The sequence below is a fragment of the Schistocerca americana genome, chromosome 10, assembly GCF_021461395.2.
Source record: "Schistocerca americana isolate TAMUIC-IGC-003095 chromosome 10, iqSchAmer2.1, whole genome shotgun sequence".
NCBI classification, from domain to species: domain Eukaryota; kingdom Metazoa; phylum Arthropoda; class Insecta; order Orthoptera; family Acrididae; genus Schistocerca; species Schistocerca americana.
In genome coordinates this window covers 144411422-144436909 of record NC_060128.1, presented here as the reverse complement: position 1 = coordinate 144436909, position 25488 = coordinate 144411422, and the positions used below count along the sequence as shown (strand labels likewise).

Genomic DNA, 25488 nt, shown 5'->3' with positions numbered 1-25488 from the left:
TCACTCCATAAAAGCAGGATAGCAGCGCAGGAGGTTATGAATTTGTCACATGTGCAGTAGTTGCCTTGAATTGAGGAGAAGGATATTATACCATTTTGAGTCCTACATGTGTTGCCTATGGTGTCCAGTGCTTGTTTAGAATGATGAAGTTGGCTGAAAATCCTGCTGATTGCGGGGTTGGATCTGTAATTAATTTCCTGAATGCGGAGAAGACCACACCACATTCATTTGTGAGGCTTGCAAAGAAAATATGAGTGATTCAATGGTAACAATAATATGAAAGGATAGAGTGCTACTCACCATAAAATGGAGATGTAATAAAATGGAGCACTTAAATCCATCCTTATGACGACGCTTATATGGCTACCAGTTTGGGGGCTTCAGAGCACCATCTTCAAGCCATAACTGACGCTGAGAGGGTTAACTCCAATTGTCTCAGTTATGTGACTGGATCTGTGATTTCTTGTCAGAGAGGTCACAGTTCGTTGTAATTGACGGAAAGTCAGCAAGTAAAACAGAAGTGATTTCTGACGTTCCCCAAGGTAGTGTTATAGGTCCTTTGCTGTTCCTTATCTATATAAACGATTTGGGAAACAATCTGAGCAGCCGTGTTCGGTTGCTGGCAGATGACACTGTCGTTTACCGGCTAATAAAGTTATCAGAAGATCAAAACAAGCTGCAAAACGATTTAGGAGAAATATCGGAATGGTGCGAAAAGTCGCAGTTGACCTTAAATAACGAAAAGTGTGAGGTCATCCACATGAGTGCTAAAAGGAACACGTTAAACTTCGGTTACACGATAAATCAGTCTAATCTAAAAGCTGTAAATTCAACTAAATACCTAGATATTACAATTACCAACAATTTAAATTGGAAGGAACATACAGAAAATGTTGTGGGGAAGGCTAACCAAAGACTGCGTTTTATTGGCAGGACACTTCAAAAATGTAACAGACCTACTAAGCAGACTGCCTACACTACACTTGTCCGTCCACTTTTAGAATACTGTAGCGTGGTGTGGGATCCTTACCAGGTAGGTCTGACAGAGTACATCGAAAAAGGTCAAAGAAAGCCAGCACGTTTTGTATTATCGCGAAATATGGGAGAGAGTGTCACAATCACCAACTTTCTCCTCCGAATGCGAAAATATTTTGTTGACACCGACTTACATAGGGAGGAACGATCACCAAGACAAAATAAGGGATATAGGTGTTCATTCTTCCCACACGCTATACTTGATATTGGAATAATAGAGAATTGTGAAGATGGTTCGATGAACCCTCTGCCAGGCACTTAAAAGTGATTTGCAGAGTATCCATGTACATGTAGTAGTCAACAACTATGAACTGATATTTGCAGACTGCCTGTAACAGTGATGTGGTGTCCCCGGCCATCAACTACAAACTATATCAACAAGTGGAGACGTAGAGTCACAGAAAGGTACCACAAGAAGACTGCTAAACAAGTACACTTTCAGTCGAGAGGCCTTCTTCTGAAGTAGACCACACACACATACATTCAGGCCAATACAACTCACTTACCATGACCACTGTCTCTGGCTACCGTGACCAGACTGGGAGCAACTGCGGATGAAGGGAGAATCAATCTGGAGAGGAGAGGGGGAGGGATAGCAGGGTAGGGGTGGAGGACAGTCAAGTGCTTCTTATGGGAACTTAAGGGATGAGGTGAGGAGAGGGTAGGGCAGTTAGGTGCAGTTGGATGGATGGATGGATGGATGGAGGGTGGGGAAGGAGAGACAGTGGGTGCATTGTTAGAACAGAAGGCTGTGTAGTGCTGAAGTGGGATCAGGAAAGGGTGAAAGACAGTAACTAACGAAGATTGAGACCAAAGGAGGTTACAGGAATGTAGGATATATTGCAGGCAGAGTTCCCATCTGCACAATTCAAGAAAGCTTATGTTGGTACACAGCTTAGACTGCTTCTCCCCTCATGGACAGTTGCTCAAAATCTGGCCTTGGTGGCCAGAAACAGTGGTCATGTGTGTGTTGAGTTATGTCTGTGTCTGTATATGAGTCAGTGTGTGTGTGTGTGTGTGTGTGTGTGTGTGTGTGTGTGTGTGCGTGGATGGGTGGGGGTAGTGGTTGTTTTGTCTACTTTAGAAGAAGGCCTTCTGGCTGACAGCTTACCTGTTTAGCAGTCTTTTTGTAGTGCCTGTCTGCGACTTAACGTCTCTACTTTACAGGGTGGAGAAAAATTGTCACGAAATTTTAACCCTGGATAGCTGATGGCAGTAAGAATCAAAATTACTAATGTTGTGTAGGTCGATAACGCACCATCTTTAAACTACGGAAGCTAAGGGCCCACATTCCGATTGGTCGTGGGATTGCCCTGTTGCCATTCATCAGCTGACGAGCAGCGCTATGGTTGTCGGTTCACACATACACTATGTGATCAAAAGTATCTGGACACTTGGCTGAAAATGACTGACAAGTTCCTGACGCCCTCCATTGATAATGCTGGAATTCAATATGATGTTGGCCCATCCTCAGTCTTGATGACAGCTTCCACTCTTGCAGGCATACATTCAATCAGGTGCTGGAAGGTTTCTTGGGGAATGGCAGCCCATTCTTCACAGAGTGCTGCACTGAGGAGAGGTATCAATGTCAGTTGGTGAGGCCTGGTACAAAGTCGGTATTCCAAAACATCCCCAAGGTGTTCTCTAGGATTCAGGTCAGGACTCTGTACAGGCCAGTCCATTACAGGGATGTTGTTGTTGTGTAACCACTCCACCACAGGCCATGCATTATGAACAGGTGCTCGATCGTGTGGAAAGGTGCAATCGCCATCCCCGAATGGCTCTTCAACAGTTGGAAGCAAGAAGGTACTTAAAACATCAATGTAGTAGGCCTGTGCTGTGATAGTGCCATGCAAAACAACAAGGGGTGCAAGCCTCCGCCATGAAAAACATGACCACATCATAACACCACAGCCTCCAAATTTCACTTTTGGCACTAAATACACTGGCAGATGACGTTCAATAGGAATTTGTCATACCCACACCCTGCCATCGGTTCGCCACATTGTGTCCCGTGATTCGTTCCACTACACACCGTTTTTTCCTCTGTTCAATCATCCAATGTTTACGGTCCTTACACCAAGCGAGGCATTGTTGGGCATTTATCGGCGTGATGTGTGGCTCATGAGCAGCCATTCAACAATGAAATCTAAGTTTTCTCACCTCCAGCCTAACTGTCATAGTATTTGCAGTGGGTCCTGATGCAGTTTGGAATTCCTGTGTGATGGTCTATATAGATGACTGTATATTACACATTACGACCCTCTTCAATTGTCGACAGTCTCTGTCAGTCAACAGACAAGGTCAGCCTGTATGCTTTTGTGCTGTACGTGTTCCTTCACATTTCCACTTCACTATCACATCGGAAATAGTGGACATAGGGATGTTTAGGAGTGTGGAAATCTGGCATACAGGTGTATGACACAAGTGACACCCAATCACCTGACCATGTTCAAAGTCCGTTGAGTTCTGTGGGGCACCCCATTCTGCTCTCACGATGTCTAATGACTACTGCAGTCACTGATATGGTGTACCTGGCAGTAGCTGGCAGCACAATGTGCCTAATATGAAAAATGTATGTTTTTGGGGGTTTGATCACATAGTGTACAAATGTCCCTCTTCCCGTTACTGCCACAATGTGATACACACACACACACACACACACACACACACACACACACACACACACGTCGAATAGGTCTTAGCTTCAGAGCACACACGTCACCTGCGATTTAATCATACAGTAAGCATGGTGGCACAGCATTCGTTTGAAGAACGAGCTATTGTAATGTGCATGAAGCTCGTTGGTTGTATGAGGAATGGTACCCAGCAAGATGCCACCCACACCTGCAAACTTTTACAACAATTCACTGGCAACTTGGCGAAACAGGCTCGTTAGCGGGATATCATAGTGATGCCGGAAGATCTGGAACACAACGTGATACTGCATGACAATAACATCCCTGTAATGGACTGGCCTGTACAGAGTCCTGACCTGAATCCTATAGAACACCTTTGGGATGTTTTGGAGTGCCTTTGAGAAAGCATCTAGACAAATACTCGAGGAGTTGGACATGACATGGGGGTCACTCATTGGTTAGTCTGGGAGGTTTTGAGGGATGATGGCCAGCATTCATTTAGTTTCCACCCTGTCCAAGACCTAAATCCTGTGGTGAACTACAAACACAGGCAAGGGTTTTGCCTGGGGTTTCTGCGATATGTTGTATGAGATCCCAGCTTCCCCACCATTGTGTTGTTTACAGATGAGTGCACCTTCCATTGGGATGTCCTCCACAACACTCGAAATGTTCACTACTGGGCAAGGGGAAATCCTCACATCAAGTAAGTCCGCAGACATCAGGAACGATTTTTGCTCAACATTTGGGCAGGCATTGTGGGTGACCATCTAATTGGGCCAGTCCATCTACCTCCCTGACTTACCAGGGCAAATTATCTTCACTTTTTTCATGAAACTCTGTCCAGCCTGCTGGAAGATGTTCCCCTGGACATATGGCTACGAATGTGGTTGCAGCATGATGAGGCACCCACACAATACAGTCGTGCTGTGTGCGGATATTTAAATGAACTCTTCGACAGCTGGGTAATTAGCAGAGGTGCTCGTATGACATGGCCCCTGCAATCACCAGACCTCATGCCACCAGACCTTTTCCTGTGGGTATTCTTCAAGGTTCTAGTTCACCCACCCAAACACGAACCACCTAGAAATGAAGAGGAATTAATGCCGCCAATCACATAAGGGCAATGCCGCGAATCTTTGAAAGAGTTTGGCAAAACACCACTCGACGTTACCAAGCTTGTCCCCCATCAGAGGGTCCCAAGTTCGAGCACCTGCTTTAAGCAAACAATGTCCTAACTACAAAAAAGGCCCTTTTTCAGAGCCGACATAATTTATAAAAGACTTTCTGTACGTGAACTAACAGCTGTTGATGGGTTTGTTCCCAGTATGTCTTATCACAAAACTACAATGGGTGTATCGGGACCACGGCAGATTTGTCCCCAGGCCACCAGAGTGGAAGGCTGGCCCACTAGCACAGAGCATGCGGGCCCGCCTTGGATACATGGCGAACTCTGGCAGGCAAAGCATTTGTGGTCATGCATTGTCCACAGCATCTGGCAACAGGGCAATCCCGGGGCCAATTGGAGCATGTGGTGCCAAGTTTCCATAGTTTAAAAATTGTGTGTTGTCGACCTACACAGCAGAGGTTCCTACTGGCATCAGCTATCCAGGATTAAAATTTCGTGACAGTTTTTCTCCACCCTGTCTAGTGACTAGCAATCTGTCCTTTTCATAACATTGTCATTATTCCATCCTGGATTTTTCACTGTTTGATTCAATAGTAAGAAAATGGGTCAGATAGGTCAATGAAGGACGATATCAAATGCAACGATGACAAAAAAAGTGGGTTTCCATGTTCGGTTAATAAAGAATTCATCTGTGCAGTTGAAAGACTCGTAGAGGAAACCCGAAAGATTACAGTTTCTGACCTTTCCACAAATTTTTGTCAAATTTCGAGATCATTTCTTCTCATTGTTCGAGCAGAGCATGTTCTAAACAGCAAAAAGAGTTCCAAAAGTGCAATACCTACCTGAATACCGGGTGCAATCTCTGGAGGAATATGACGTAAAGGCCAAAATTCAGTTAACTGAATTATTATTGGAAGTCGAATTGAAGGCTAACATTTATCCAAAAGGCAAGAGCGAAGACAAGTTATGCTAGAAATTGCAAAGTTTATTTGCAAGGAGGGTGTTAATTATTACAGACAACATGTTGGGTCAGACAGAAGGGAGGCCTCCGAACAGTTGAGAAATGTTTACCTGCTGTGTGTGACCTCCACTGCCCGTGTGGCTGCTGATTGAACCGGGCACTGGGGCTGCCATTCTGGAACCACTGCTGGGGAGGTGCTGGCAGTGCACCTACCCCTGCACCTTTGCTGTGGTGGACTCCACTCCCACTGCCAAACGGCTGTTGTTTTTGGTGCAACTGCATCCAGCTCTGGCCAGACGCTCCAAACTGCAGTGCACCGCCGGCAGCTTCCAACTCGGCAAGTGCCACTCGGGCTGCACTCTCTGATGCCTGCAGTGCACAGAAAAGGCACTTTAAAGATGCTCCTACCAATTATTAAACACTGAGCAATACGCAGGTATGTCAGATGTCATTATCAAAAAGTAAAGTTTTGAAGGCACTACAAAAGAAACGGGCAATTATACAGACTAGAGGAGGTCCCCAGTGGTGGGATCTACTTTTTGAAAACACTTGTACTGTAGTGTAGGTTCTTGTCCCAGGTACCACACCTGCTACCTTTCACTTTTTTACCTTGGTTGACCCTCAGTTAGTAATGCACAAAAAATTCAGGACTGATACGCAAGTGGTTGAGAGTTTGCCTCAATGAGTGCCCCCCCCCCCCCCCCCCCCCCTCTCTCTCTCTCTCTCTTTCTTCCTTTTCAACTATGTCCAAAATCTGATAACAAGAGGATGACACCACACACACACACACACACACACACACACATACACACAGAGGGAGAGAGGGAGGGGGAGAGGGAAATGTTGGGGGGGGGGGGGTGAGGGATAAGGGATGAGACAGAGAGAAGGATGAGCCAAAGGGAGAGATTAAGGTAAAGGGAAGGACAGTGACAGGTATGGGGAGGGAGATTATGTGAGAGGTATGGAGAGATGTGGATGAGGGGCAGATGTGGGGGGGGGGGGGGTGACGTGCAGATGCGGGGGGTGGGGGTGGGTAGACGTGGGCAGGTGCAGATACAGATATGTGGGGGACAGAGGCCGATATGTGGGGGGGGGGGGTGGCAGATATGCAGGGGGGGGGCAGTTATGCCGGGGGGGGGGGGCAGTTATGCAGGGAGGGGGTCAAAATTACGGAGCGGGGGGGGGGGGGGGGGTCATTCAGAGGAGGATGTGGCGGGGCAGGGGCAGATGCGGGGGGCAGGAGCAGGGGCAGATGCAGGGGATTTCTATAACTATCTCAGATGAGCATGCTATCTTTGCTGGGTGTTTGTGATGAGTTTTAGTTATCAAAGTACTGTGGCAAAAATAACTAACTATAATCAAAAGTGAATAAACTGATGAAAAAGGAAGAAGTTAAGTCATAAAATAAGTAGAATAATGAACTGCACATACAGCATATAAAAGTAGTGATGAATCCAGGGCTGTAAAGCCATGTGTACAATGAACTTCTGTGAAGGTCCGTGATACAAAACATAAGTAAAACTGTGTTGGGCTTCCTGTTCTCAAATATTTCTGAACATCGCAACATACCAGTTATTTTGGTGTTAAATGCAATTGGAAATGAAAATTTAATACATTTAATAGCTGAGAGCAGGAATAACACATTACACTGTTCGGTACAATACATTTCTTAGAAATGACACATTAATTCAAAGTCTTGTGCAGAAGCTGGATGCTGCTATCTTCACTACCACAATAATGTCATTGTGTCTGACTTTGAAACGTTAAGGCTTGTTTACTTTGCTTGCTTTCACTCTCCTATCTCACATGGCGTTACATCTTGTGGCTATTCTGTACAGTCACTATGAATACTCTTAGCCCAGAACCACGTAGTCAAACTGCTTTGCAGAGTCAGTTTGCTGTAGGCCATAGGCAATTTGTTGTTGCCAATATTGATTCATTAAGAATTAACTGCAACATTCAGTCACCGAATGGCAGATGGAAAAATGATATAATAGTTTCTTAAGCACTGTAGAGAAAAGTGTGCACCATTCAGCTGATTTCATTTTCAACAGGCTTACAGCAAAATTTTAAAAAAAATCGAGAGCTAAATCTGAAGTATTCAAATTCAAGTAGAGAGGTTTCCTCCTCGACATTCTACACTCTACATGAGTTATTCGCTGAAGCGAAGAACTTATCTCTATAATGTGTTTATTAATTCTTTAATTCTCAGTGAATCTTGAAATTTTCCCAGAGTAAAGAGGATTCCATGAAGTTTGGCTGTTGCAGCCCAATAGCAGTGACTTCTTGCCATAATATTTTGCCAGACAACGATTCAGCCATCTTCAGGTGACAGATTTGCACTGGAGATTACTAGTTCACATTGCTGCCTTTATACAAAAACCTGGCACAAAGACCGTTGCGCAAAGATAGCCACTACACGAGTGACCTCTGCCTAGTTACGCACCCTCTTCGAATATTGCTCCATCTATGCCGCACGCAGGATTGGGGGGGGGCAATGTTACTGCAACAAGACACTTTTCGACACTCCGTGGTCAGTTTCATGGATAAAGTTCTGGACAACATGATGCTGTCAGTGCTTGGGAAATGCTTGAAATTTGTGTTTGTGCCTAGAAACTTGCCTGTAACGGATTTTATTGGTGCTGGTGAAGAAGCTATTAGACCTCTTCCCAGTGATGCTGCAGAAGAAATAAGACGTGAAACTATCACGTACTCACGAGAGCTCCACCCCAGAAGAATAACATTTCCTTGACAGAAAGGACCACACTACGAAAGCTACAAGACGATCCACACACTGTGGTCCTTCCAGAGAATAAGGGAAATGCCACTGTGCTGCTATGTGACCTCTATTAACAGAAGATTTATAGCTTGCTGACTGAACCAATGCACAGGAAGATTGATAAAAACCCCACAGGGACAGGAGAAAGAGAAATAACAGTGGTGCTGTATTCTTCTTCTCTTCTGCAAGAAGCTGTAAAAAGATTAAGACATCGTAGCTCTGTCCCAACACGGTTATATGGCTTACCAAAAATACACAAAAACGGTCTTCCATTACATCCTATTGTGAGCAATATCGGCACTCCAATGTACGACCGAGATTGACGTACTGTATCTTTACTGAGAACTTTTGCGGGGAAGTGTTCATATCATATTCACATCGTGTGGGACATATTAGTAAGCTTTGATGTCATCTCACTCTGCACTAGGGTCCCTCTCATGGATTTGCTGTCACTCATCAGAAGTAAGTCTAAAGCTGATATAATAGCACTATTTCACTATGTCCTTTCCTCAACCAACTTTTTATTCAACAGTGAATATTTTGAGCAAATTGATGGTGCTGTCATGGGTAGTCCTCTGTCCCCTCTGGTAGCAAACTTTTTTTATGGAAGACTTTGAGGAGAGGGCACTTGATTCAGCGCAATTTAAACCAAAAGTCTTCTGGTGAAATGTCTTCCCATGGCGAAGAAGAACTGTCACGCTTTTGGCAGCATTGGAATTCTATCCACGAGAATATCAAATTTACGATGGAAGTGGAGAAGGGTGGCTGTCTGCATTTCTGGATGTCTTGGTCACATGGAAAGTGGACAGATCATTGCAGGATTCCGTTTATCTTAATGCCCACACATACAGACCAGTGTTTGCAGGCATTTAGCTGCCACTACCCGTCACAAAATATGGGCGTCCTTTGAATGTTGGTTCACCGGGCACATATTGTGTCTGATGGAGAGCCTTGCACAGAAGCTGGAGCTCCTTCAGTCAATGGTTAAAGATAATAGATATTCTCTATATCACATCAGCATAGCTTTACGGAAGAATAAACGTGACCATTCACATGATCAAGATGAGAACAACTGGTTCAAGTCCAGGGCATTCCTCTTGTATGTCAGCAACATTTTATTGGCATTAGGCAGAATATTATGAAAAAGTCAAGTCAAAGTAATCTTCCGCTTACCTACAAAGACATGTGCTCGTCTCAGTTCAGCAAAAGACAATCTGGGACTGTGGAAGACTAGAATCTGCAAAGTACCTTGCCAGTGTGGCAAAGCCTACGACGGTCAGACAACGTGCACTTTGCGTGACAGATGTGTTTAACTTGATTGCCACACTCACCTTTCGCAGCTCAGTAAGTCAGCCATAGCCGTGCACTGTATCTCCACAGGACATTCCATGGATTACTCTCCCTCGCAAATCTTAGGCTTCAACGACATCCTTCTGAGATTCAGTTATTAAGGAATTGGTCAGTTTAGTACAAGATCTTATTAATCATGGTGGCTTTCAACTGGATAAGGCATGAGACCTGGTGATATCTTTAATTTCTTCAGAGAGAAAACATTTTATGACCTATGATACATTCAGTGACATTTTATTTTATTAATTTTGAAATTTGAATTTTAACTCCGAAACTCCGCATTCTGATAGAGCACATGCATGCAGTATCTCATTACCCACATGCCTGTGCATCATAGATGAAACAGTACTTGAAGAAAGTGCTGAACTTGACAGAGGTCACTCATGTAGCGGCTGTCTTTGGGTATGCATCTTCTTGCCAATTTTTTGTATAAAGGTAGCAATGTTTACGAGCAATCCCTGCAACAAAATTTTCACCTGAAGATGGTTGAATGATTGTCAGCTAAAATATCATGGCAAGAAGATGACATCATCTGACTGAAATCCTAAAACTTCATGGAATACTTTTTAATTCTCTGTTTACAAATTTTCTCATTGTCATTTTGTGAAGTACGTACTGACTTGCAAGTTCGCATGAAACATTAAAAAAATACGTATTTTGAATCTCCAATGAAGTTTTGAAATATTACTTCATTTTCTTCTAATTATTTCAAGTTCTCGCATTTCTCTCCACCACTCAGTATTTTTGTATGTAGCTGCTAAAGAGCACAACACAGCAAAATTTTAACACATCTATGATACAGAGACTACAGCAGGTGAAGATGTGGCGAATGACAGACCTGTTCCCTGTTGGCAGCACACTCCCCGTGGTAGGTTGTGTTGTCCGGCATCTGAACGTTAGCCAGCACTGTCCCGTCTTCCTGGGGAATGTATGCATAGCGGGGGATGCCGAGTCCTACAAAAAGAACCACAGAAACATTTCATTATCCTGCTGCACACACACACACACACACACACACACACACACACACACACACACACCTCCTCAGATGTTAATACTATGTGGTCAGTAATTTTTACTGTCTTTTCATCGTGTTAAGATTATGCATTCAAGTGTCCTATCATCATACCCAGGCACACATCCTGCTACACAAGTGCTGAATCACTGGACCAAAGTCTGAAGGCAAGACAGAGCCCTACCAACGAGGAAACCACATGGCAATAAGATTTTTATAATTTTTTATATTTGTGGTACGTAAAGCTCACAACTCAAATATAAATGACCCAAAGCAGTTAGATACAACATTCTAAAATACTTGAGAAAAACAGCTTAGAATTTTTCCTCACATGTCTATCTTGCCAAAGCTAGAATGAGTCTTCAATGGACCACTTGGCTCCTCACACGTGTCGTTCAGGTTCTATTCCTGGCTGACGTAAATTTTTAAACAAAACTGCAAGTCCTGTGAACATTTACCTGAAGTGTAAAATATGTAAAGATAGGGATGGGGATACATGAGAGAGAGAGAGAGAGAGAGAGAGAGAGAGAGAGAGAGAGAGAGAGAAATCGGTAGCACTTGAGACCAGGAATTACTGGATCCCTGGTTCGAGTCTTGTTTCAGTCATTACCTTTTTCATTTTTTTTTCTAGCCAGTTTGAACTCCTACATCATTTGAATATGATATTCACCAAATATACACTAATTAAAACAAATCTAATTCACTTTTCATGAAAAGTGTGGATCTTCTTATTAATAATTACATATCACACACAAAATTCCACTTTTCATACCAAATATAAATGATTAATTACTGACTTTTAATAAATGATGGTCAATAAAGATTGTTTGAATTAAAAAAATAGAAATTAATTGATTTTATGTTTCACAGACACGCTTATAAGAGCATGCATCTTTGTTTAAAAATTTGAATCAGCTGGGAATCAAACCCGGACCACCCACACTGCAAGCAAGGAAAGTATATTTTCTCGAGAATTTTCGAGACTCGCTTGAAACTGCTTCGGGGATACATAATGGATCCCCAACTTCACATACCATAATAAAAAGGTCTGTTACAAAGTATATGGCCTTGGGCAGGGAAATAAAAGCTGGCTTACCTGGAGTGTTGGACACACAATCACAGTTCCCTTTAGACTCCACAAACTTCTCCCAGCAGTGCCACCATCGTTGGAAGCATGCCGAAAAAGCCTCTTTCTGAATGGAGTTTAGGTTGGCTGTTGTTGCTGCCATAATGTCCTCTCTTGTTTGAAATTGTGTCTCTTTCAATGGCCTCCTGAGTTTGGGGAACACCAGGAATTGCAGGGGGGCCAAATCAGAAGAGCAAGGAGCCTGTTGAAGCACAGGTATCTGATTTTTCCCCGAAAAAGTCTGTATCAAGTGCAAGGAAAGTGCTGGAGCATTGTCTATGTCTACATATATACTCCGCTAGCCACCAAGCGGCGTGTGGCTGAGGGCACAATTTGCACCAAAGTCATATTCCCCCTCCCCGTTCCATTCGCAGATCGCACAAGGGAAAAACAACTTTCTGAACACCTCAGTACGAGCTCTAATTTCCATTATCTTTGAATGGTGATCATTGCGCGATTTGAAAGTTGGTGGTAATAATATATGCTCTACATCCTCAGCAAAGATCGGATTTCAGAATTTAGTGAGCAGCCCCTTCCGTTTAGTGCATCGTCTATCTGCAAGTGTATCCCACTTCAAACTTTCTACGAGATTTGTAATGCTCTCGCGATGGCTAAATGTACTAGTCATGAATCTTGCTGCTCTTCTTTGGGCCTTTTCAATCTCTTGAATGAGACCCAACTGGTAAGGGTCCCATACAGACAAACAATACTCTAAGACTGAACGAACTACCGTATTGTAAGCAATTTCCTTTGTTGAAGGACTGTATCGCTTCGGGATTTACCAATAAACCGCAATCTGGAGTTCGCCTTGCCCATTACTTGTGTAATCTGTCATGCTGGAGGCATGAATTTTCTGCTGACCACAGTCTCTCATACCGCACAGCATCACATAGGTGACGGAGGGCATCCTGGTAGTACTCTTTGGTGATTGACCCTGCGGTGGATACTTGTGGTGTACCACACCACAGGAGTCAAAGAAAGCAGTCAGCATCATTTTGATATTGCTGTTCACTTGGCGGCCCTTGTTTGGTCTTGGTGAGGAGCAATGCTTGCACAGTGATGGCTGGGATTTGGTTTCCGGATCATACCTGTACACCCAGGACTCGTCACCAGCGATTATGGTTTTGCGAAGTCAGGGTCACTTGCTGTGGACTTCAGCGTGTCCTGCGAGACTTCAACATGAAGTTGCATTTGCTCCGCTGTCAGCAGCTTTGGCACGAATTTTGCCGACACTCTCTTCGTGGCCAAATCTTCTGTCACAATGGGATGTGCCGAAAAAGTGCTGATGCCCTCCTCTTCCAAAATTTCTCTGGCACTCACATGATGGTCCTGCATCACTACAGCAGAAATCCATCTGAATTCCCACATGACTGTCACACAGTTGCTGGCAAAATTTGATGCAGTAGCACCACTCCAGTCTGTCTGCCATTTCAATTGCAATGCAAACCCAACACGAGCACTACACACTACCTCAGTCAACAGCTTGCCAGCAACTACACTATCGACTGGTGGGAAAAAATTCACCCATGTGCATGAAGATTCAAGTCAGCTCATGCACCGAAGAAGAAGAAGGTAGGGGGGAGAGAAAGATAGAGAAAGAGAAAGAGAGAGAGAGAGAGAGAGAGAGAGAGAGAGAGAGTCTGATACTTTTTAAACAGACCTTGTGTAAAGAATCACAAAAATCCAACAGCCATGTGGTGACCTTGCAAGATGCAGTGCAGCCAGGAGGTAGAGAGACAGACCACATGGCTGCATCCAGCATCTGCCTGCAGAGAGATTGCTCGATTACACTCTCTTGTGTTTAGCATGTCATTCAGGACACACAGCTTTTTGCCATCTGTCTCTAAGACTCTAGTAATGTGCATCTGTTCCTATCTCTATTATTCAGCACTCACTCCTGTAACATTTCTGCACCTTTCTAACTTTTGCATGTAGCATATGTAATAACTAACTCCATCCTGGAGAGTTTCTTTGTACCCTGAATCGGTAATAAATGCAGAAACTATATTTGTGTCTTTTAATCACTCCTGATCATCACCTCTTCCATTTTGACCGCACAGTGCTCGCAGTCCGGCACACACACACACACACACACACACACACACACACACACACACACACACACACACACTCTCTCTCTCTCTCTCTCTCTCTCTCTCTCTCACCCATGCCAGTTGCATGGCTGCAGGTATGGGTGGGTAACACACACACACACACACACACACACACACTCTCTCTCTCTCTCTCTCTCTCTCTCTCTCTCTCTCTCTCATAGAAGAAATTATTCCCCATGGCTGCAGGCACGGGTGGGTGATGACACACACACACACACACACACACACACACACACACACACACACACACACCTCTTTAGAAGTGGTTATTTTGTTCGATTATATCTCCTGTAAAGCTTACCCCTGGCCTGGAACATGTGCAGAAGTTTCATGCAGCTGCTCTCTGTTGTAGGTTTCTGAATGCTCTTGGCTGGCGAAGTCTGGAAAAAAAAAAAAATAAAAAATAAAAAAAAAAATTAAAAAAAAATGCTAAATGATGAGTGTGCTGAAAAGTGAAGGACTAATTCTACACTTAATGGGCAATTATGGAAGTAAGCAGAACAGAATTATTACAGTATCAGGGTGCTGCAGAATTTACACAATGTGAAAGGAGTAATAATGTAAGGAAGGCGTTGCTGCTGTGGTCCTTCAGCCCACAGACTGGATTGATACAGTTCCCCACACTAGTCTATCTTAAGGATGCCTCTTCATCTCTGCATCCGTTTGAACCTGCTTACTGTATCAACATCTGCCACTACATCTACATCTACATGGATACTCTGCAAATCACACTAAGTGGCTGGCAGACAGTTCATCGAACCACCTTCACAATAATTCTCTATTATTCCAACCTCTAACAGTGCGCGGAAAAAACGAACCCCTATATCTTTCCATGTGTGCTCTGATTCCCCTTATTTTATTATGATGATCGGTTCACCCTATGTAGGTCAGCATCAAAAAAATATTTCTGCCTTCAGAGGAGAAAGTTGGTGACTGGAATTTATGAGAAGATTCCACCGCTTCAAAAAACACCTTTGTTTTAATGATGTTCACCCCAAACCCTGTATCATGTCAGCAACACGCTCTCCCTTATTTCACGATAATACAAAACGCGCTGCTCTTCTTTGACTTTCTCAATTTACTCCATTAATCCTATCAGGGAAGGATCCCAGACCACACAGCAGTACTTCAAAAGAGGATGGATAAGTTCAGCGTAGGCAGTGTCTTTAGTAGATCTGCAACATTTTCTAAAGTGTTCTGCCAATATAACACAGTCTTCAATTTGCCTTCCCCGCCATTTCCTATATGTTGTTTCCCATTTAAGTTGTTCAAACTGTAGTTTCTGCATATTTAGAAGAATTTGCGGCCTTTAGACAGGAACGATTTATCATGTACCCAATGTTTGATGGATTCCTTTTAACACTCGTGGATGACCTCAAACTTTCCATTATTTAGGTCGACTGCCAATTTTCGCACCATACACCTAGCATCCCTAAATTGTTTTGCATGTGTGTTGATCTTCTGACAATCTAGATGATAAATGGCAGCATCATCTGCAAACAACCAAAGATGGCTGCAATAAATCATTTATATAGATAAGACAGCAAAGGGCCTATAACACTACCTTGGGGAACGCCAGAAATCACTTCTGTTTTATTCGATGACTTTCCATCAGTCACTATGAACTATGACCTCTCTGAAAGGAAATCACAAATCGAGTCACACAATTGAGACAATATTCCATAAGCACAAAACTTCACTACAAGTCACTTGGGTGTTACAGTGTCAAAAGCCTTCAGGAAATGTAGAATCACAGAATCAGTTTGAAATCCCTCGTCTGTAACACTCAACACTTCATGTGAGTAAAGAGCTAGTTGTGTTTTACAAGAACGATGTTTTCTAAATCCATGTTGACTATGTGTCAATAGACTGTTCTCCTTGAGGTAATTACTAATTTTTCGAACACGATATACATTCCAAAATCCTGCTACAAATCGACGTTAATGATATGGGCCTGTAATTTAGTAGATTAGTCCTACTACCTCTCTTGAATATTTGTGACCTGTGCAACTTTCCAGTCTTTGGGTACAGATCTTTGGCAAAGAGAGCGGTTGTATATGGTTGCTAAGTACGGAACTACTGCATCAGTATACTTGAAAGGAACCTAATTGGTATACTGTCTGTGTTGAGTGTAGAATTTATGAGACTAGAGAAATTCCATTGGGATTTGGAAAAACATCATACATATTATCGTGAAGATAGGGAATGTAAGACATGTGGCACAATTAGCTTGCCATCTAAGGTGACCATGTTACTGACAAGAACAGTATAAAGACAACTGAGAATCTTGTAGATGATGATCCATTTGGTTCTAGCAAACATAAAGACACTAGAGAGGCAGTTCTGACAATGAACATGGTAATGGAGGCAAGATCTAAGAAAAATCAAGACACTTTCACTAAATTTTTCAACTTAGGAAAAGCATTTAGCAACATAAAATGGTGGCAGATGTTTGAAATTTTCAGAAAATAGACATATGCTATAGGGAATGACCATTTATAAACAATAATCAAACAATGGAAAATCCCGGATGGAATGTAACAATATTATGAGGAGGAAAGCTGCTACTCACCACATTAACGGAAATGCTAAGTTGCAGATAGGCACAACAAAAAGACTCTCACGATTATAGCTTTCGGCCATTAAAGCCTTTGTCGACAATAGATGAAGACTTTAATGGCCAAAAGCTATAATTGTGAGTGTCTTTTTGTTGTGCCTACCTGTGACTCAGCATCTCCACTATATCACGAGTAGAAATTTTCCTTCTCATAATATTGCTACATTCCATTAATAAACAATATATAGAATAACCAAGAAGGAATAATAAGAATGAAAACCGAGAGACAAGTGCTTGCATTAAAAAGGGTGTAAGACAAGAATGTAGTCTTTTGCCTCTACTGTCCAGCCTGTACAATGATCAAGCAAAATAAAAGAAATGTTCAGGAGTGGGATTAAAATTGAGGGAAACAACATCAATATTGAGATTCAGTGATAACACTGCTATTTTCAATGAAAATGAGGAAGAATTACAAGGATCTGTTAAATACAATGAACAATCTAGTGAGCAAAGAATATGTATCAAGAGTAAATGAAGGCAATACAGAAGTACTGAGGACTATAGCAGAAATCAGATTATTGATAAATTTAACATCAAAATTGGGGATCAGGTAGTAAATAAAATGAAGAAATTCCACCACCGTGGAAGCCAAATAATGCATGACAAATGAAGCAGTGAAAGATATAAGAAGCAGACCAGTGTACAAGAAGGGGCATTCCTTTCTAAATGAGGTCTACTGTTATCAGACATTGACCTTAACCTGAGGAAGACATTTCTGAGAGTGTATGTCTGTAGCATAGCCTTGTATGAAAGCAAAACATGGACTATGGGTAATGCAGAACAATCTTTGCAACAAATTTTGCACACACCTCTCTACCTCTATCACCTTTTTAATCTCTATCTGTCCTAGTGTCTGTATATTACCGTTTTTACCCAAATGTAATGTGACAATTCTTATCCTAGTGAGGCTGGCATTTATTCTAGAGTATCACTGTTCATCACCTGTGTCTCAGCAGTCACAGATGCAGCACCCGTCTTGCGTTTCTCTTTGGCTGCCGCACCGTCAGGGCCATCTGGCACGATTCTGAGCACTTTCTTCAACAGCTCTGTCCCCTGGTCTTCCACCTTCAGAACATACACACAGCATAAAACCACAGTCACCTTCCACCTTCAAATTATACTTCAACAACTATTCTGGTAGTATATTAGTAACTTATTTACCTGAGGAACACTTTACGATGATACACAATGTGTCTACTAAATACAAGGAAAAGCATAATTCACATATTCAAACATATGGGAACATAAGGTATACCATAATTATTAGTAAAGACTGACAATAGAAACAAAAACTTTCCAGTAAACATTGATATGAGTTGTTGATACCATAATTGGGAATGTGGTTACACGTTTCCCTGACTTCAGGACGAAACATTGGCCTAGTTTGTACAAATGTGAACTTTTTAATCAAGTCACCGTGCATTACATCTCTACTGGCCATCGAGGCTCAGTTTGAAGTGGGACTCATCACCTAACAGAGTTCTACTTCAGTCAATGACATTCCAGGGCAAAGACGTGTCTGGAGATGCCACCAACAGCTGTGAGATACCAACCTGACTGTCGCTTGCCATACGGCTCGACAACTGAGGGGGAAGGTCTGGAGTGCCATTTTTTCCAGAGCAGGACACCTTTGGCTGTTATCCACAGCACAACTGTACATCGATGATATTCTATGCCCTGTTCTGTTGCCCTTCATGGGGAGCCATCCTAGGCTTACATTTCATCAAGAAAATGCCTGCCTGCAAATGACGAGTTTCTACTGCTTGTCAAACCCTACATTGGGCAGCAAGGTCGTTGGATCTCTTCCCAATTCAGAATGCTTTAAGCATTACAAGTGTCGCTCTTGAACCTGCACAGAATTTTCTTGAACTAACATGTCAACTGGACAGAATTTGGGACCATATCCCTCAAGATGACATCCAACAATTCTATCAATTAATGTCACACACAGTAACTTAACTGCTTGTGTAAGGGACACAGGATGACCAATGCATTATTGGCTTACCTATTTGTTGTGAAGCTGTTTCTCTTGAATAAATCATCCATTTTTTCTGAAACTGTAATCATTTGTTTGTCTATATATACACATTACATCTACTGATTTCCATCCCATCCCATTCATGGATAAATTCCTTCATGGTGTGTAGTCCCTCCCCCAGAGTGTATACATGTAATTGGCCCACAACTACGGTCGTTCAATTTTTAATTTCATTGGCTGTCAGAACCTCAACAGAACTCCGCTGTACTTCTTTTTAACACATTCTTTCTTTTTATGGTTTGGATGTAGCAATTGATTTGGACTTGACAATGTGAGCATGAATCGTTCCGGAAAACGTCTTTGATCTACAATTGTAACAGCCTGATCTTGAAGGCCAAGGTGCGCACCATGCTTGACCTATCTGTCTCTGATCATACTGGCAAGTTAGATGTCTTACATCGGCAATACAATGTGCTGGTGCCGCAACACAGAACTACCACATTCTCTACTGTTGTGCAAGAGTAACATTCTTGAGCAATCATAGAAGGTCCTGCCACAAAACCTGGAGACAGCCATGTTCAAGTTTTCTCAGAAGAATGTGAAGCACAATAAGATGATCACCCAGAACCCCTAACTACTTTTTGAACGAGAAATGTTGCTCATGTATTGACTAATAAACAGCATACGGGTTCATGTCAAATTTCAGCCGAATTAGATGGAAGCTCAACTGAAAAGTTTACATTTCAATACATTTCTACTGATTAGGACAATACTTAATACTGAACTCAGTGGTGACTTGCAACCACAAATTTGCAATTACCTTGCAAACAACTCGTATACTGAGCTAAGTCTACTAAAATGGTTTTGCTTCTATTATCTTGTACATTCACCAATGTCAATTTTCTGTATTAACTATAGCACACACTGTGCATAAGTGCTTAATGATGACAGAAAATGTAGTCAGCTGTGGCCATGCTGAAGGCATCATCCTGATATTTGCCTGAAATGATTTAGGAAAACTTAAATCAGGATAGCTGGACACAGCATGAGCTTCTATCCTCATGAACCTGAGGCCAGTGCCTTAATAAATACACTCCTCATCTGTTATACGTAACAACATTGCTCTCATGTTTATACACAGTTGGATCAGGTTATCTTCCAGAATGAAATTTTCACTCTGCAGCAGAGCACGTGCAGATTACAGTTGTGTGGCAGACCGAGACTAACTTGGGACCCTTGCCTTTTGCGAGCAAATGCTACTGACTGGACTACGCAAGCATTACTCATGACCCATCCTCACAGCTTTACTTCCATCAGTAAATAATAAAAGTACACTGTTCACTGCCTTTAACATTTATCACTACACACATGCAGTCAACTTCAACAACATGTCCTTGCTTTCATGCATCTCCTTTTCCCTTCCTGAAAAACTGGTCCAAATTCCCTCATGGCAAGTGAGGTACTGAGCTCCGAGAAATAGTCAGACATTAGCATTATGTGCTCCCAATCTCAGGTGTGAGATTTTTCTGTAAAAGGCATTACATTGTGAGCGTATGTCAATAAATCAATATAGGTGTTTCAGTTGTGCCCCTATTAATTACTACTTTGAATTTTATAACTACTCTCTCTTAGTCACGTGAACGCTATAATGATTCGTTCAGTAAGGCCATGGCCAGCTCTTTACCTAATACTTCCAGAGATGTGCGAGAGCTACACTTCTAGCGACACCACTATCATTAAGATTACAATCCTTAAATCCTTGAAACTTCCTGGCAGATTAAAACTGTGTGCCGGACCGAGACTCGAACTCGGGACCTTTGCCTTTCGCGGGCAAGTGCTCTACCAACTGAGCTACCCAAGCATGACTCACACCCCATCCTCACAGCTTTACTTCTGCCAGTATCTCATATCAGCGCACACTCCACTGCAGAGTGAAAATCTCATTCTGGAAACATCCCCCAGGCTGTGGCTAAGCCATGTCTCCGCAATGTCCTTTCTTTCAGGAGTGCTAGTTCTTCAAGGTTCGCAGGAGAGCTTCTGTAAAGTTTGGAAGGTAGGAGACGAGATACTGGCAGAAGTAAAGCTGTGAGGACAGGGCGTGAGTCGTGCTTGGGTAGCTCAGTTGGTAGAGCACTTGCCCGCGAAAGGCAAAGGTCCCGAGTTCGAGTCTCGGTCCAGCACACAGTTTTAATCTACCAGGATCTTTCATATCAGCGCACAATCCACTGCAGAGTGAAAATCTCATTCTTAATTTCCTTCCTTATCAGCAATGTGACCATTTCCACTGTATATAATGTATGTACAGTTCCTGACATCTTTTGATTTCAGCTTAGACAAATGTAGTGGCTACATGGAAAAGTAATTAATACCAGTGCCTTACAATTGTGTGTGTATCTTTAGTTTCCTGGACAAATCTTTTCTAACAAAGGACTTGTCCCATTACTTTTTGAATAATGCTCATATTAAGAGAGGTTCACAGATCATCACCATACATTTCTTTTCAATGGCACGCAAAAACTATCGGCTCTTATCTTGTCAATATGAAGTACTGATTGTAATAACTTGCAAGCACCCTTACCATGGTGGTTACTTCTGGAATGTATTGTGGTGTTAGCAAGTAGGTAGTTTTGTTAGAGCATGTGCAATTTTTTATAAAAAACATAAAAAACAATTACACATGTACAAAATTGTTAGAAAATGAGTGTACATGAAAGAAAATACTTTTATGGACAAAGCTGCAGTTAAGCCAATGACAACTTATTTGATTAGATATTCAACTCCAGAACAACAAATAAACCAGATAAGAAATGTTTCAGCTTTTGTCCACTGTTGACAATATCACTCACCACAGAGTAGGATTCATATGTTTTTTACATTACATCTACATACATACTCTGCAAGGCACCGTATGTTGTGTGGCGGATCAGTGGATCACATTACCACTACTAGTTGTTTCATTTCCTGTTCCACTTGCAGATAGATTGAGGGAAAAAACAATTGCTTATATGCCTCTGTATGAGTCCTAATTTCTTGTATTTTACCTTTGTGGTCCTTACACGAAATGTATGTTGGCGGCAATAGGATCATTCTGCAGTCATCTTCAAATGAGCGGTTCTCTAAATTTTCTCATTAGTGTTCCTCGCAAATAATGTCATCTTCTCTCCAGGGATTCCTGTTTGAGTTTCCAAAGCACTTCTGTAACACTTGCATTTTGTTCATACCTACTGGTAACAAATCTAGCAGCCTGTCTCTGAAATTCTTCGATGTCTTCTTTAATCCCACCTGGTGTGGACCCCAAAAACTCGGGCAGTACTTTAGGATAGGTCGCACTAGAGTCCTATATGCAGCCTCCTTTACAGATGAACCTCAGTGTTCCATTACTTATGGCAGGTGGGATTATAAAACATGTTGGGAAATCTAACCAATTTTAGCAGTTCAATATTGTTTTGTGTGCATACGCCAACATAAAAGTATGAGCAAAGAATCCCAAAAGACATTTAGGTAACATACGTTGCAACCAACATAAAACCGTTCCCAGGAGGATCTAGTGTTTAATGTACGTACCTCTACAGATTTAGGCACCAGTTTCCCGTCAGGTTTCTTAGGCACCACACTGTTGTTGGCTGGCAGCTTCTGAAAACAGGAATAACAACATTTCTAAGAACATTATCTGGTCACGGGCAAAGTTTTATATCTGTCACCTAACACTACATAAACTCACCTGCAAGTTGCTCCATAGAGCACGGAACTCGGCACCTGCTGTATTCTCCTGGAGAACGGCTGCTTGTGGTGGGTTTTTACTTGCAGCACTCTACAGAGTAAAGGAAACCAAGTGAGAGAAAGGCAGAAAATAATTATGTATGAAGCTTGAAAGAACACAAAAAGGATAATGTACCAAATTTTATTACAAGATTTTCCTGTTGCTAGTTGCAATTTGCATTCGATCAAAGGACAACACAGTTGGGAAATGGGTCTCAATATTTATATCTACATCCATATTCTGCAAACCATTGAAGTGTATGGCAGAGGGTACTTCTCACAGTATAACATATTAGGGTTTCCTCGTGTTCCATTCAAATATGGAGTGTGAGAAGAGTGACTGTTTAAATGCCTCTGTATGCGCTGTAATTAGTTTAATCTCATTTTCGTGACCATTACAGGAATAATATATAGGGGGCTATAGTATATCCCTACATTCCTCACTTAATACTGCTTCTTGGAACCTTGTAAGTAAGCCTTTATGGAACAATTGTCATCCATCCTGAAGCAACTGCCAGGCCATGTTTTTGACAATTACTGTGACGCTTTCTGTGGATCAAATAAACCTGTCACCATTTGTGCTGCCCTTGTTCGTATATACAGTTCATCCAAAAAGTTACAAGCTTATTTTATTCTTGGCATACAAGCGACGTCAGTGCAGTAATTTACAGGGGCAGCTTGAACTAACAACTGGAAACAACATACATGTATTTCACCAGTCAGTGGTGTGCAGGCAATATTAAGTAGCGGACATGTGAACATAATCTGCCAACTTTATCATGTCATAATTTACAATGGAGCACTGAACTGAACATTTCTAAATCAAGTATCCAACAAATTCTCAAAAATGTTTTTAAGAATAGAAAAGTGTGTGGAAAGTTTGTACCACACACCTGGACTCCCAAACAAAAACAATGACACATGGACACCTGCAGCTCCTTAGTTGAAATGCAAAATGTGAACAAATCTTTTCTGGAAAAAACTGCCATGAGTGACGAGACTTTTAGTTACCAATACAAACCTACCACAAAATGGCAACGTGCAGAAACTCACGACAGGGCGATGGTTTGATGACATATATGACACTTGAGAAAATGTGATGAGCAAATTGAACAGCACCCCAAAGAAGAACTTATGTGGTATATTCTATGCTGCATGTTAAATCCGTTTGGTACAATGTCCACACAACTGAGAAGCATTCTAGGATGGGCAAGTAATTTGTAAACAGTCTCCAATGTAGACTGCATTTTTGCTAGTCTCGTACGTAGACTACATTTTTCATGCACTGCGCAAATGAACTGAAGTCTGACACCTGCTTTACTTATGATTAAGCCTACAGGATTGTTCCACTTCATATTCCCACAAATTGTTAAACCTAGGTTTTTTATGAGTTTACAGAATCCAACTGTGATTTACTGCCATTGTAGTCAAAGGACACTGTCTTTCTCGATCACATTACTCCACCATCAAAACACACACCTGAGAAAGTGGGAGTAACATCCAGAAACACTTTCTAGGGCTGCATGGGTGTGGGGAGTGATTGGCAGCAGTGTTCATTAACAAGTGCTTTGCACAAAACTTTTCATTATAATGAGTGCCAGTTACAAAAGTGTGTAGCAATTGAGTTGAAAATTACAAGTGATGCCAATACTACACAGGTACAAACTGAAGAGCACTGTTCTGTCATCACATAGGGCAATTTGCAAGCACCTTGAAACTTAGCAACACACAATACCTCCACTTCTTGTAATACCACTCCTAACATGAATATTATTTTCTCTTTCTGTTCTCCTTTTCATGCACAATTCCTAAACAGTGTATATATGAAATATACAAATTCTTTTTTAAGCCAAAATTTTCAAAATTTGCTATTCAGTACATAATTTGCAGGCCACTGATAACAACAGTAAACACAGAATGTGTAGTAGAATTTTATTCAATAAAATATTTGAAATTTATGATTCATAAAAGCCACAAGCACTCAAGTATTCCACTGTGCTAATAACTGTTTTATTACCAACTCACCTTATTTGAACACCTTCTCATTTTCTCTATTCTAAAAAAACATTAGATCTTTTTTGAAAATTATGTCAATGTCACTATTCAACATTACTATTAATGTAAGAATTCTATGATGTTTGAACCTCAAAATGTAATCCCTTCAAAACTCAAATATCACAGTACTGTAGCCCTGATTTTTCTGTTTCCAAAAACATTTTAATATATAATTTTACTAGATTACCACATTAAGTAATGAAATATTTCAGTTTGAAAATATGAATCAGCAGAAAACTCTTGCCAGGTTTTGCTAAATCCCGGGGATAAAGGAGCATGTCCGAAACTCCTGCTACCTGTGCTATTTTGAAGAGATTGAAGTAAAAATAACATCACTGCCTAATGTGTATATATAAACTCTTCTCCTCCTGTCTTTTGTGTTGCTATTTAAATTGTAACAAGTTTGTATTCAAAGAATTTGTATACACATTATTACAAGCATCTTTAAATAGGTTCTGCAGGCAATGCTAGATTCAGTCTACACCGAGCCAGGACAGAGTACAGTCAAATGTATGTAATTGCTGCTGGGCTTCAGTGGCACAAAGATCCATGCCTATCAGTATTATGTACAGTCAACTATTTAACACCCATCTGCTCCGAGCTATCACAGCACCCAATCACTATTACTGAACATGGTCAATGTATTACATATTCTCAACATACTGTCAGTTGGAACCATGACAAAAACAATCAGAAAAAAATTATTTGCTTTTGTCCATAGACTTTTATTTCATCTAACAACTACTGATTTTGATACCACTTGCCAACAACAGGCCATCACAAAATCACAGCACAGAGTGATAAGATCACTATACTTACAACTGCACAGTGCCAACAGGATTAGCACTTAAGTTAAGAGGACAACATTCTCATCATGTCTCCGTGGTACAGATTGGTGTTGTGGTCTTTGGGAAGGGGGGAGGGGGTTCTCCTA

At 41.7% G+C, this 25488-nt stretch overlaps 1 protein-coding gene across 1 annotated transcript in view; it reads right to left on the bottom strand.

The window, feature by feature from the left end:
- Positions 1–25488, bottom strand: part of LOC124552402 (5'-3' exoribonuclease 1) — a 183738-nt gene that overhangs the window by 16983 nt on the left and 141267 nt on the right. The window contains exons 26-31 of the mRNA XM_047126666.1: positions 22462–22551; positions 22305–22373; positions 17705–17827; positions 14447–14525; positions 10729–10844; positions 5872–6130 (exon numbers count right to left, since the gene is read on the bottom strand). Coding sequence (XP_046982622.1) covers positions 5872–6130; positions 10729–10844; positions 14447–14525; positions 17705–17827; positions 22305–22373; positions 22462–22551 — 736 coding nt within the window. The remainder of the gene's footprint in view (positions 1–5871; positions 6131–10728; positions 10845–14446; positions 14526–17704; positions 17828–22304; positions 22374–22461; positions 22552–25488) is intronic.